Raw genomic sequence first — 12,979 nt, 5'->3', positions numbered from 1 at the left:
AAGCCCATTTTCCACAAAACACATTAACATCTTACAGATCACCAGCCATGAGAAGAACAGGATTTGGGGGCATACTCTTCACTCTACAGCCTCCTTCGCAAATAGTCGAGTGAAATTGCTCTGAGCCATCTTCAAACTGTAGCTCAGTTATTTCTGATACCAAAAATACCTTAACCGTCATCATTTCATCACAGCCGTTGCTGATGCTGGCTACATTAGTCAGTATGGGTGACGGAGCCCTGATCTGGGTGCTGGGTGTAAACTCGGTTCTTGCTGCCAGGAAGCACTAAGAGTGAGCACCAGCTAAGCCATGGAGTGAACAAGCCCTGTGAGTCTGGGGCCCCACTGGTGAACCATTGGAGCTAACCAGTCTTACAGAAGGTTTGATTGATAATCGCAAATAAAGACTGAACTAGCAACACGAAGATTACTCCATTCATCCTTCAGCCCACAGGAGGCTCAAGTCTCAACTATCTCAGAAAAGTGGCTTTCTTTGTCCATTGAAACCGTCCATGGCACTTGACATCTAGTTCTTCTGCATCTTTCTTCTAATAATCAGGAACAGTTTTCTCTGAGGTCTGGCCCACATCTTCCCTACTTGCATGTAACTGACCTGATCAAACCAAAGAGCTAGATCTTACATGCTGAAATTGGCAGGTCCCTGCCTTTGTCCCATCCAGTTCAGAAAGTGATTTTTTTGTTGTTTATTTTTAATGTTTTATTCTGCTTCAGGTACAATCATCTCTCTCTCAACAGTGTAGGGACAAGACAAAAGGCAGAAGTTTGGTGAAAGGAGGTTGCCTTAGAAGCTATTTTGAATGAGGGACTCCACTATACAGTGATAGCGTCCATGCTCACTAGGGGGCTGTGTTCTGTGGACTGACAAACTTGAATGGGAGGCAGAGAGAAAATGAGATAATTTGGGAGGGAAAAAAGACAGAGTGTCATAGAAGTCCACAGGCAGCATGAAGACCATGTAAGTTTGGTACTGAACGAGAGGAAGGTAAGTTGCAGGGATGAGAAACACTTTACCGTAGAAATTCTGAGTGATGGACTTGATTTTACTAATGTAGCATGTGAGCTTTAGGCATTTGATTTTTATGGCCTTGTTTCCCCAAGGAATTGAGGATACAGTATCCAATGTGAGTTTCAAATGGGTATGAAAACTTGTGTGTGAGGCAGTAGTGTCGAGGCGAGGGGATGTGATGTGCAATTCAGGGAGACTATTTGGAAAGACTTGGAGGTGCTATCGTGGGGAGGGAAACTCCAGGTGAAGCTTGAGGACTGTTAGTTGAAAGGCACAAGCATTAGGCAAGATGCCTTAAAATGCCCCCAACCTCTATTTCAAGGTTCTAGTAAGGCATCCTGCCAAGAGTTGTTTCTTTTGCCTAAGGCATGTGGTGTAATCCTTCCTCGATCCCTGATTATTCAAGGGACTTGCATCCAATTTGTGGTGTAAGAATTCTGAATATGGATTTCTATGCACTTTTTGGTTCACTGTGTGTTAGCATTAGAGAGAGAGCAAGTAATCACTCTTCAAATCTAGATTTATTCCTAGTTTTGTCCATAGCCTTGCTGGGGCCCGGCCTGGGCCAACTCCGTAGAACTGCACTGTGATGGAAGAAAGCAAGCCAGAGCCCAGGTCAGGGGCTGTGCAGCATGTGGAAGACCCTCATTCATTCCAAGCAGCTCTATCAAGGCCTTTGCCAGAATCCGTGGAATAGAGTGATGGCCACAGCCTGCCTTTGTCTTTTTGAGAATTTGTCCAATTGAGAGTGCAAAGGCTTAGAACCCGCATCACCAAACACTGCAAAACCAGTGATTGTTTGCATGACCTCAGAGAAGTATTTGAGCTTTTTGTGTTTAGTTTTCTCATCAGTTAAGTGAGGGTGTTAGAATATTCCAACTGGGGGGTATTACAGTGAAGCTGATGCAGTGTCCATCACTGTGTACATGGGAGATCATGAGTTAACCCACGATAATACCAAAGTGGGAGTGGGGGAGGCAATGTTTAGCTGTGTTACACTGTGCTGCTTATATTTCGCTATGTGTAAAGCTCACCAGGAACTGCCTTGCCTCTGGCAGATGGCTGTAAGTATTAAGGGACTATTTTTCTTTCTTTCAGACCAATGATGCCTTAGGAGCCACCTGGAATTGGCTGTACTTCATTCCCCTCATCATCATTGGATCCTTCTTTGTTCTCAACCTAGTCCTGGGAGTGCTTTCCGGGTAAGCCAGATGTTTCTCTCTCTTCTTAACTTCTTTGCTGACTGCTGACTGTAAACCAATGCCTCCTGACTCATGGCAGATTCTTCCATTTAGCCTTCATTTAGAAGACATTTACTGAGCAGCCCCTATGTGCCAAATGCTCTTCTAGATGCTGGGAATGCAGTAGTGAACCATCATTCTAATCATCTTTATTATTCGTAGGAATTAAAAAATCTTTATGTCAGCACAACACTGAACGCAGCATCGAGTGAGAGTTCACTTAACCATCCATCCTTTCATTTGGTAACTCAACAGTCATAAACCTTCCACGTCAAACACTGTGCTGGGTATTAGGGATATAACATGGAATAAGATACAGGCTTTTTCTCAAACGATTCCTATTCTGTAGTACACTGGGCACCAAGTCCTGTATTTGTGGCTTGAATGAGCTTATGCCAATTTGCAATCACTCACTGTCCAATACCCCGGTAAGCATTGCAAGGAGCACACAGGGGCATGATTCTTCGCTTTAGGAAACATGTTTTTCTGAAAAGACAAATACAAACACTTGAAACAGGAAATAGGAGGATTTTTTTTTTTTCTAATATAAGATAAAATAATTTGTTTTGTGGAAAGAACAAATCTATGTAGTCTGGTCATCAGACGGTTTCATGAAGGATTAGGATTTTGCTCAGGACATGAAATATATAATAAGATAACACAGAATAGATGAGAGTGAACATTTCAGGAAGAAGAACATGACACCATAAGCAAAGATGAAGAAATGGAACTTGTTATGGAGTGTGAAGAGATTATAATGTAACATTTTAGGATGGCTAAGACAGAGGTATATTTTTACATTTTCCTAAGCAAAATTGAACGTAATTTCTTGTCAGAGTGGCCTAAGTTCTTCAAATGAAAGCTTATCAGGTAGTGTTTCTGTTTGAATGTGGCAGATTAAACCCAGTTGGTCATTTCTTGAAACTTCACTAACACAGGAAATCAATTTTAGGAAGGTCACAGGACAAGGAGAGGACAAGAGAGATGACAACAGATGAATGATGCCAACCAAATTTCTGAAGATAGAAAATAGGGACTGACGTAGTGGTAGGAAAGCTTCAGTGGGGAATGGCAGGGAAGAACAAGCTGATTGTCCAACAGAGCCCTAGGAAGTATCAGGAACTAGAGAGAACTGTGAGGTCTGAGAGCTGGCATATGCGTGTTGCTCAAATCCAGAGGATTGTTTGAAAGTCCTGGTAAGGAACCTTAGAGGCCCTCTCACTACCTCAGATCTCACCTCCAGCAATGCTGACAGGTATCTGCACCACCCAACCCCCACCCTGGAAAAAGTTAGGAGACTTAATCTCTGTAGAACAGCAGTCTCCAACCTTTTTGGCAACCAGGCATCGGTTTCATGGAAGACAGTTTTTCCATGGACCTGGGTGGGCAGGGATGGTTTCAGGATGATACAAGCTCATTACATGGATTGTGCAGTCAAACCTCTCTGCTAATGATACTCTATATTTGCAGCTGCTCCCCAGTGCTAGCATCACCGCCTCAGCTCCACCTCAGATCATTGAGCATTAGGTTCTCATAAGGAGTGTGCAGCCTAGTTCCCTCCCATGTGCAGTTTACGGTAGGGTTCAAGCTCCTATGAGAATCTGATGCCTAATGCCGCTGCTGATCTGACAGCAGGCGGAGCTTATGTGGTGATGTGAGCAATGGGGAGTGGCTGTAAATGCAGATGAAGCTTTATCACCTACTGCTCACCTCCTGCTGCGTGGCCCAGTTCCTAGCAGGCCACAGACATGTACCAGTTGGTCTGGCAGTTGGGGATCACAGCTGTAGAGGCTGAATCAGAGAAACTTGGAATGGTAACATCAGGTAAACCTGAGGGTGGGATTGATAATGTAGCAAAAACAGGAGGGTCGAATGAACGTACACAAACTGAATGCCAATACTCCAGCCCACTTGTACTGCTTGACTCTTAGAAACATGGCAGTCTGGTGGGAGTTGAGAGATTGCTCTGTGGGGACACAATCTGTCTTAAAAGACTTAAGATACTGTGAGGAGATCAGAGAAGCGAATTCCCACCGTATCACCTTCAGTGAGGCTCACTGCAGTAACTTTCTATGGCTGCCACAAACAAATTACCACAAACTGGGTGTCTTGAAACCAAGAGAAACGTTATTCTGTCGCAGTTCGGGAGGACAGAGGCCCAAAGTCTGTCAGGGCCATGCTTCTTCCAAGGGCTCCAGGGAAGAATTTATTTCCTTCCTCTTCCAGCTTCTGGTGGCACCAGGCATTCCTTGACTTATAGCTACATCACTCTAGCCTCTGCCTTCATGCTCACATTGCCTCTTCTGCTTCCTTCTGTGTAATATCCCTCTGCCTTGCTCTTATAAGGACCTTTGTTACTGGATTTGGGGTCACCTAGATAATCCAGGATGATCTCTTCATCTGAAGATCCTTAACTTAATTATATCTGCAAAGATCTTTTTTCCAAATAAGCTGATATTCATAGGTTCGAGGACTTAGGACATGAATATATCTTTCTGATGGGCCTGTATCCAACCCACTACACTCAACATTTCCTGAGCTCCAAACATGGGTACAGAGTTTCCAGTAAGCTTCTGTGCCTTGCTCTTAAATATGAACACACAGCTAGGGATCGTCAGCACTGGAGGAAAATGCCCAACACAAAAGGCCAAAAACAAAATAACAAATAGAAAAAAGGAACTTCACTGAATACGAACAACGCAGGGAGCAGGAGACAACTTTAAAAAACTATTTTTGATATTAGCATAGATGGAAGAGAAATAATTCCATCTAAAGAATAACGAGTTACTATAAAAAAATGTAGAGGTTAAGAGCTCTTGGAAATGAATGTAAAATGTAATTAAAGTAAATTTACATTAATGAAAAATGAAATGTAAAAATGTAATAAAATAAGGAGATAAATGGTTGAAATATAAAGTTTATGAAATCGCCTAGAAAGTAGAACCAAAAAAAAAAAAAAAAAAGGATTGGTCCAACATTTAACTCCTATTATAATAGGAGTTCCATAAAGAAAGCAGTGAAATGGAAAGGAAGAAATTAACAAAGAAAAATATAAGAAATGTTCCCTGAACCAAAAGATTAACATATTCAGGTTAAGTCTGTCAAGACATATGCAAGGATATTCTTTCCAATGTTGTTTCATGGCAGTGGGAAGTTGGAAGTAACCTGGGTATCTGTAACTGGGAGATGAGATAGGTAAAATGTTGGATGCATGGTATGGCTTACTATGTAGCATGGACCAATAAACACCATGTATACATCAAACATAGAATATCTTAACATAAAGTCTAGTGGAAAAATGAAGGAAACAATGTGATATATTTATGTAAAAATATATTTATACAAAACATACAGTTTGTAAAAATATATTCAAATAAAAGATACACATTGAATATATTGTAATGATAGTTTGTATAGCAGGGAGACAGAAAGTGGGCATGGAGGGAAAAAAATAAGTTGAATTCATTAATAATGAAAATTTCCACTGCACACTCAACATAAATAATGAAAAGAGACCACACAAAGGTTAACTGTCATGAAATTTCAGAACATCAGAGTAAAGAATATTCTGAAAATGTCCAGCAATTGGAAAGTGGGTACAGTTTACCTACAAAGAACCAGGGATCAGGATAGCATTGGACTTCTCGGTGACAACGCTGAAAAATAGTAACCAAGTTCCTAAAACCTGTGGAAGGAAAATATTTCCAAGATAGAATTTTATACCTAGCCCAAATATCAATTATTTTTAAGGATGGAATATAAATATTTTCAGATACCCTTTCTGAAAAACTTACTGGAGAATATTGAATCACTAAAAATATGGAAGTAATTGAAGAAAGAGAAAAACATGATATTTATTGAAACAAGAGATTCAGTGGAGGAGGGAAGCAGCAGGGATTGATTCCCAGGATGAAGGGAAGTCTAGGATGACAGCTGTCAGGGGCCTGGAGAACATCTAGCTCAGATTTGAATAGGATGGCATAGTGGTCTAAACATTATAACAAAAAAATTAATATATTCCTTGATGTGTAGTATTCAGAAGAGCTTTATGGTTTGTCAAAACTATATACAGCCATGTGTTACATAACAATATTTCAGTCAGCAACTTACCAAATACACAACTGTGGTCCAGTAAGATTATAGCAGAGCTGAAAAATTCCTTTACCATGGTAACGTTGTAGCACAATGCATTACTCACGTTTGTGGTGATGTTGTGTTGGTGTAAACAAACCTGCACTGCCAGTTGTATAAAGTATAGCACATACAATTGTGTACAGTACATAATGCTTGATGATGATAGATGCCTATGTTACTGGTTTATGTAATTAATATATTATACTTTTTGTTATTTTGAAACGTACTCCTGTTTATTAAAAAAAAAAGTTCACTGTAAAACAGGCTCAGGCAGGTCCTTTAGAAGATATTCCAGAAGAAGGAATTGCTATCCTATGAGATGACAGATCCATGAATGTTATTGTCCCTGAAAACCTTTCAATGGGACAAGATGAGGAGGTAGAAGACAGTGATATTGATGATCCTGACTCTCTATAGACCTAGGCTAATGTGTAGGTATTGGTTTTTAACAAAAAAAGTTTAAAAGGTAAAAAAAAAAAAAAATATTGAAGACTTAACAGTAGAAAAAAGCCTATAGAATAAGGATATAAAAAAAGTATTTTTGTACAGCTGAATGATTTGGTTTTTTTCATGTGTTAAAATGCATTTTAACACAAGAAAGAAAAAAACACCAAAATAATAATGGTGATTGTGATTGAGGTCTTGGGACTACAGCTGATTTTTCTCCTAATTTCCAAGTCTCTTATAATATGAATAAATTTCTTATGTGTTTTTTTCATTTTTTAAAAAATTTCAGAATATTATGGGGGTACAAATGATTTGGTTACATGGATTGCTTTTGTAGTACTTGAGTCAAAGTTGTAGTGTGGCCATCACCCAGATAGTGTACATTATACCCATTAGGTGTAATTTCACCCATCCCCACCTCCCCCTCCCACCTGCAATGGATATCCCTAGAGTTTTACTTTCATCTGTGCACATGAGTGCTGATCAGTTAGTTCCAATTTAATAGTGAGTACATGTGGTGTTTGTTTTTGCATTCTTGAAATACTTAGGAGAATGGTTTCCAGTTCCATCCAGATTGTTCCAAAAGGTATTAATTTTTTATGGCTGAGTAGTATTCCATGGTGTACATATACCACATTTTATTAATCCACACATGAATTGATGGGCACTTGTGTTGATTTCACATCTTTGCGATTATGAATTGTGCCGCAATAAACATTGTAGTGCAAGTGTCTTTTTGATAAAATGATTTTTTCCTTTGGGTAAATACCAAGTAGTGGGATTGCTGGATCAAATGGTAGGTCTGCTTTTAGTTCATTCAGCAGTAGGTTGTTTGTTTAATTTCCATGACTTTGTGTAAATTGTTTCTGTTGGAGTTGATTTCTAATTTTTTTTCTACTATGGTCTGAGAAAGGTACATAGTACAATTTCTGGTATTATTTTTTTTTTTTTCAGTTTGTTGAGATAGTTTTATGGCCTTAGATGTGATCAATCTTAGAGAATGTTCCATGTGCTGATGAGAATGTATATTCAGTAGTTTTGGGATATGTTCTATAAACATATAGGCCCATTTGCTTTAGAGTCCCATTTTAAGTCCAGTGTTTCTTTATTTTCTGCTTGGAGTATCTGTCCAGTTCTTTCAGCAGGGTGTTGAAGTCACCAGCAATTATGATCTTGCTGTTTATAACTTTATTTAGATCTAGTAAGGTTTGTTTTGTGAATCTGGGCTCACCTATGTTGGGTGCATAAATATTTAGGATTGTTATTTATTCTTGATTAATTTCTCCCTTTACCATTTTATAATGACCATCTATCTTTGTGTGCCCTTACTATCGTTGATTTGAAGTCTATGTCATCTGATATGAGAATGGCTACAACTCCTTTCTTTTGATTTCCATTTGCATGGAGTATTTTTTCCCATCCCTTCACCTTGAGTCTGAATCAGTCTTTGTAGAGTAGATATGTTTCCTGCAGACAGCAGATATTTGGCTTGTACTTCTTTATCCATTCAACCAGCCTATGTCTCTTGAGTGGGGAATTCAAGCTGTTCACATTTATTGAAAGGATTGATAAGTGGGATGCATTTCTGTTCATCCTGTTGGGTAGAACCGTATTCCTTTGATTTACCTCTTCAGCCCTTATTTTATATGGGCTCGGAACTTCAGCTTTTGGGTGATTTTACACTGGTGGGTTTCTGTTGTGTTGATTGATGTGTAATTCAGATCTGAGTACTTCCTACAGGGCAGATCTGGTCTTAACAAATTCCCTCAGTGTTTGCTTATCTGAAAAAGTCTTTATTTCTCCCTCATATAAGAAACTTAGTTTTGCAGCATACAAAATTCTAGGCTTGCCATTATTCTGTGTAAGAAGCTTGAAGTGAAGATGGGGCCCCAATCCCTTCTGGTTTGTAAGGTCTTAGTTGAGAAGTCTGCACTTAACCTGATGGATTTTCCCTTATAAGTTACCTCATGTTGTTGCCTTATGGCTTGGAGGACTTAATCCTTGTTAACTTTGACCAGTCTGATGACTATGTGTCATGGTGATTGCCTCTTTGCAATGCATCTCCCAGGTGTTCCTTGAGCTTCTTGTACCTGGATATCTAAATTTCCAGCAAGGCTAGGGAAGTTTTTCTCAATTATTCCCTCAAAAAGGTTTTCCAACCCTGTGTGTTTTCTTCTTCACCCTCAGGGATGCCTATAATTCTTATGTTTGTCCTCTTTATGTAATACCATATTTCTTATAGGCTTTGTTCTTTCCTCTTAATTCTTTGTTGCTTATTTAATTTGAGGGTGTTATCTTCAAGCTCTGAGATTCTTTATTCTGCTTGATCTAGCCTATTAAGACTTTTCACTGTGTTTTGTATTTCCTTGAATGAGTTTTTCATTTCTAGAAGTCCTTTGTTTTTTTTAAAATAATTCAATTTCTTTAGTGAATTTTCCTTTTCCTGATTTTTTTTTTTTTGTAGTTTCTTTGTGTGTGCTTTCCATTTTCTCTTGTATTTGATTGAGCTTACTTATAATCCATATTTGGAATTCTTTATCTGTCATTTCAATATTCTGTTTGGTTGATTTCCATTGCCAGAGAGCTGGTGCTCCCTTTTGGGGGTGACCTTTCCCTCTGATTCTTCATTCATCCAGAGTTCTTTTACTGATTCCTTCTCATCTGGAGCAACTGTTGCTTATTTTTGGATTTTCTTTTGTTTAGATAGGGCTTTTTCCCCCTCACCTCACTTGTATGGGTGCGTTTTGTAGCATGTTGGGTAAGAACCTTTGACTTTGTTCGTGGGTGCTTTGATAATATTCTAGGTTCTGAAAGGTATGCCTTAGTTATAGATATCCTTGGTGTGGTGGTTTTCACAGTTCCTAGTTGTTGATAGGCTGTAGGAGTGGTGAGCTATGTGTGGGCAGACTCCCTGCCTCTCTTTAATGAGGGAGGATGGAGGTCTTTGAAATCCTTTCTATTTCCCCAGCCTTGTGGTCGTCTTAACAGTGTGAGTTGTATTGGCACATCCAGTTTAATCTCTGTGCCAGTAGGTGGTGCTTGTGGGTGAGAGTCAACCACACCCTGTATGATTGAGTCAGTAGATGCTGTAAAGGGCGTACAAACTGACCTCCCTGTCAGTAGGTGGTGCTTGCTGGAAGAAACAAGCTGCAGAACAAGTTTTGGGTCCTGTGACCAGCTCTAGTCCCTAAGGAGAAGCACTTGAATACCCCAGGTGGTGGGTGGGGCCCTGGAACTTCAGATGAGTCCTTATTCTCTGCCATAGGAGAGGCGGCTGGGTGAGGGTAGGTTGGGTGAGGCTGCCCTCAGCCTCCACAAAAGCTGGCAAAGTATCTGTTTCAGCAGAGATCAAAGGTCTGCTCCCAGCTTCTGGGCAAATCCAACAGGGAAGGGCTGAAGTGGCCCCACCCAACCAGCAAGTCTGCTGTGGAGCCGGGGCTGTCTGAGACTCACAATCTCCAGTTTGGAGTGGGCCTCACTCCTTTCCCCCCACTCCTATTCTGCAGTTTCTCTTGGGCCTCTGCCAGCAGGCAGGAGCTCAAGCCAGCCGAGCTTCCCCATGACTGTGATGCAGGCTGGGAAGTTCCTTGCCCAGGATCCTGGCCTGAACCAAGAGCACAGCCCCTCTGTGGGGAGGGATGCTCTGCAGGCATGCCACAGTTAGGACCCTCACTGCACTCTCACCCCTGATCTGCCCAGGCTCCCTCACCTCTTGAGACTAATTCACAAATCTCCTCTTCTTGCCCTTGAGCAGCACAATTGAGACTTCGGGGAACAGGATCTGGCCTGTGGGCCCATCCCCAGGTCCCCAAAAATCAATCCCTGACTATGCCAGGGGGACGTGTGCTGGTCCCAAGTTGCCCATGGGGTGCCCAAGTACGTTTGATGTCCTTCTGCCCTGGGGTGTTCTCCACTCTGATGGAGTCACCATGCAAGCAGCACCAGGGAGGGCCAGCAGGCAGGCAGGGAGCTCATAGTCCAAGTGCCCCTCAGTCCACTGCAGGACCCCAGGAGGAAAGGTCTGAGCCCCACTCTTGGTGGAAGCCTTGGTGTGATGGCTCTCAATTGTCTCTCTTGGCAGCATGGGTAGGGCAGGGGAATGGGAGAAAAACAGTGTGAATGGAGGAAAGCTAGCATTCTGGTTGTGTCTGTCCCTCACTCTGGGAGGCCGCCCACCCAGAATATCCAGGCACTGGAGTCATGCAGATCATCTGGGACCCACTGGACCCCTGTGGCTCCTGCATTTTGGGCCGGTGTTGGGAAATGTCTGTGTGGGAACAAGTGAGACGAGATCTGAGAAGTTGAAGCCCCCTGGGGGGAGGACACAGTGGGTAGAGAAGCAATGTGGCGCCTGCCATCCCAGCTTGGGTCTGTGGAGACATCAGGCACCCCAGTGGGGCTGGGAGCCTGGTGCCCTGTCCACAGGAGGCTCCCAGCTCACTGGTGGCAGCAGTCTCTGGGCTGGTGTGGGCAGAAAGTCTCTCCAGCAGTTGGGGAACTTGCCAACTGTCAGAGATGCGAGGAGTGGGGGGAGAAACAAACTGCTCCACTTACCCTTCTCACTGGACTCCAAGCCTCTCGGCGGCTGATCTCTGCTGATACCTTGCTCCTTCCTGTTCTGCTCCTCAACTTCTTCCCTTGGAGTCTCCTGAAGGTTCTGGCACCCTTCCCTCAGATTCACACCAAATCTGTTTGTTCATTTTTCTCTCTTTCATCTAAAACTCCTTATTGAGATACTCTGGCAGCTGATCTTTCTGGTCAGCTATCTTGCCTGCTTTCCCTGTTTTTGTTTTTTTAAGATGGGGTCTTGATACATTGCCCAGGCTGGTCTCAACCTCCTGAGCTTAAGCGATCCTCCTGCCTGAGCCTCCCAAGCAGCTGGGACTCCAGGCATGCGCCACTGTGCCCAGCTACAGAGTGTGTTTTAAGCTAAGTGTTATTATAGAAAAGTCCATAAGTTAAAACAAGTTTTAAAAGTTTATAAAGTAAAAAAGTTACAGTAAGCTAAGATTAATTTACTATTGAAGAAAGAAAATATATTTTTAATAAATTTAGTGTAGCCTAAGTATACAGTGTTGATAAAGTCTGCAGTGGTGCACAGTAATGTCCTGGGCCTTAACGTTCATTCATCTGTAGCAACTTCTAGTCTTGCAAGCTCCATTCATGGTAAGTACCCTTATGCAGATATACTATTTTTTCTTTTATAGCATATTTTTTACTATATCTTTTCTATGTTTAGATACACGAATACTTACCATTGCGTTACAGTTGCCCACAGTATTCAGTACGGTCACATGCTGTACAGGTTTGTTGCCTAAGAACAATAGGCTACACCGCATAGCCTAGGTGTGCAGTAGGCTATACCATCAAGGTTTGGGTAATTACACTCTGTGATGTTCTCACAATGGTGAAATAGCCTAACATGGCATTTCTTACAACACATCCCTGTCATTAAGCGATGCATAACTTCATATGAATATGTAATGTACACCAATCTAAGCATTCAATCCATGAAATAAAAAAGGGTCACCACTAAAGAAATATAAGCATAATAATTCCTCCACGCAGCTTAGCCATCCCCTGGATTTACGTGGTTGATGCTGAGCTCTGAGAAGAACCCCTCATGGGGCTACAGTTGCCTGAGAGGATGGGGGAGGCTGAGCGGAGAAAGGGGAAGGGGATGTCAGAGAGTAAAATCTTAGGTTCCACAGTAAGGAAGTCTTTAAGCAATATCTAAAATTGAAAGATAAAGAAATTGTAGTGTTTTCAGTATAATATTTAGAAATCTGGAAGTGAGCAGCAGAAGGAACAGGTGAAAGAGTTGAAAGTGGTTGCCTCTGGGGAGTGAGACTCAGGGATCGGGAGAGGTGAGGCAGAGGGCTGCGATTTTTTCATTATAAGTCTTTCAAAATTATTTGACTTTTTAAACTCTACATGTATTACTTGGAGAAAATAGAAATTAAATTTTAAAGTGCAAATATTGCAGGCACAGAAACGTGTAGGACGAACGGAGTATGTAAGAATATTCATCTAGCATCCGCGGGGAGGGATTGGTACCAGGAGAGCAGATTCGGTTGATTGCAGAGGAAGCGACTGCTCTGGTCCAGCTCCCTGTGACCTGGAGCCTGCG

At 41.7% G+C, this 12,979-nt stretch overlaps 1 protein-coding gene across 3 annotated transcripts in view; it reads left to right on the top strand.

Annotated features, from left to right (window-relative positions):
- CACNA1E (calcium voltage-gated channel subunit alpha1 E) overlaps nucleotides 1-12,979 on the top strand; it is a 310,878-nt gene that overhangs the window by 160,840 nt on the left and 137,059 nt on the right. For all 3 annotated transcript variants that reach the window (XM_069459672.1, XM_069459671.1, XM_069459670.1), the window contains exon 7: nucleotides 2,126-2,229. In XM_069459672.1, coding sequence (XP_069315773.1) covers nucleotides 2,126-2,229 — 104 coding nt within the window. The remainder of the gene's footprint in view (nucleotides 1-2,125; nucleotides 2,230-12,979) is intronic.

This window comes from Eulemur rufifrons, chromosome 27, assembly GCF_041146395.1.
Source record: "Eulemur rufifrons isolate Redbay chromosome 27, OSU_ERuf_1, whole genome shotgun sequence".
Classification (NCBI taxonomy): Eukaryota; Metazoa; Chordata; class Mammalia; order Primates; family Lemuridae; genus Eulemur; species Eulemur rufifrons.
The sequence above is the reverse complement of the archived record's forward strand: the minus strand, read 5'-3'. Positions and strand labels throughout refer to the sequence as shown.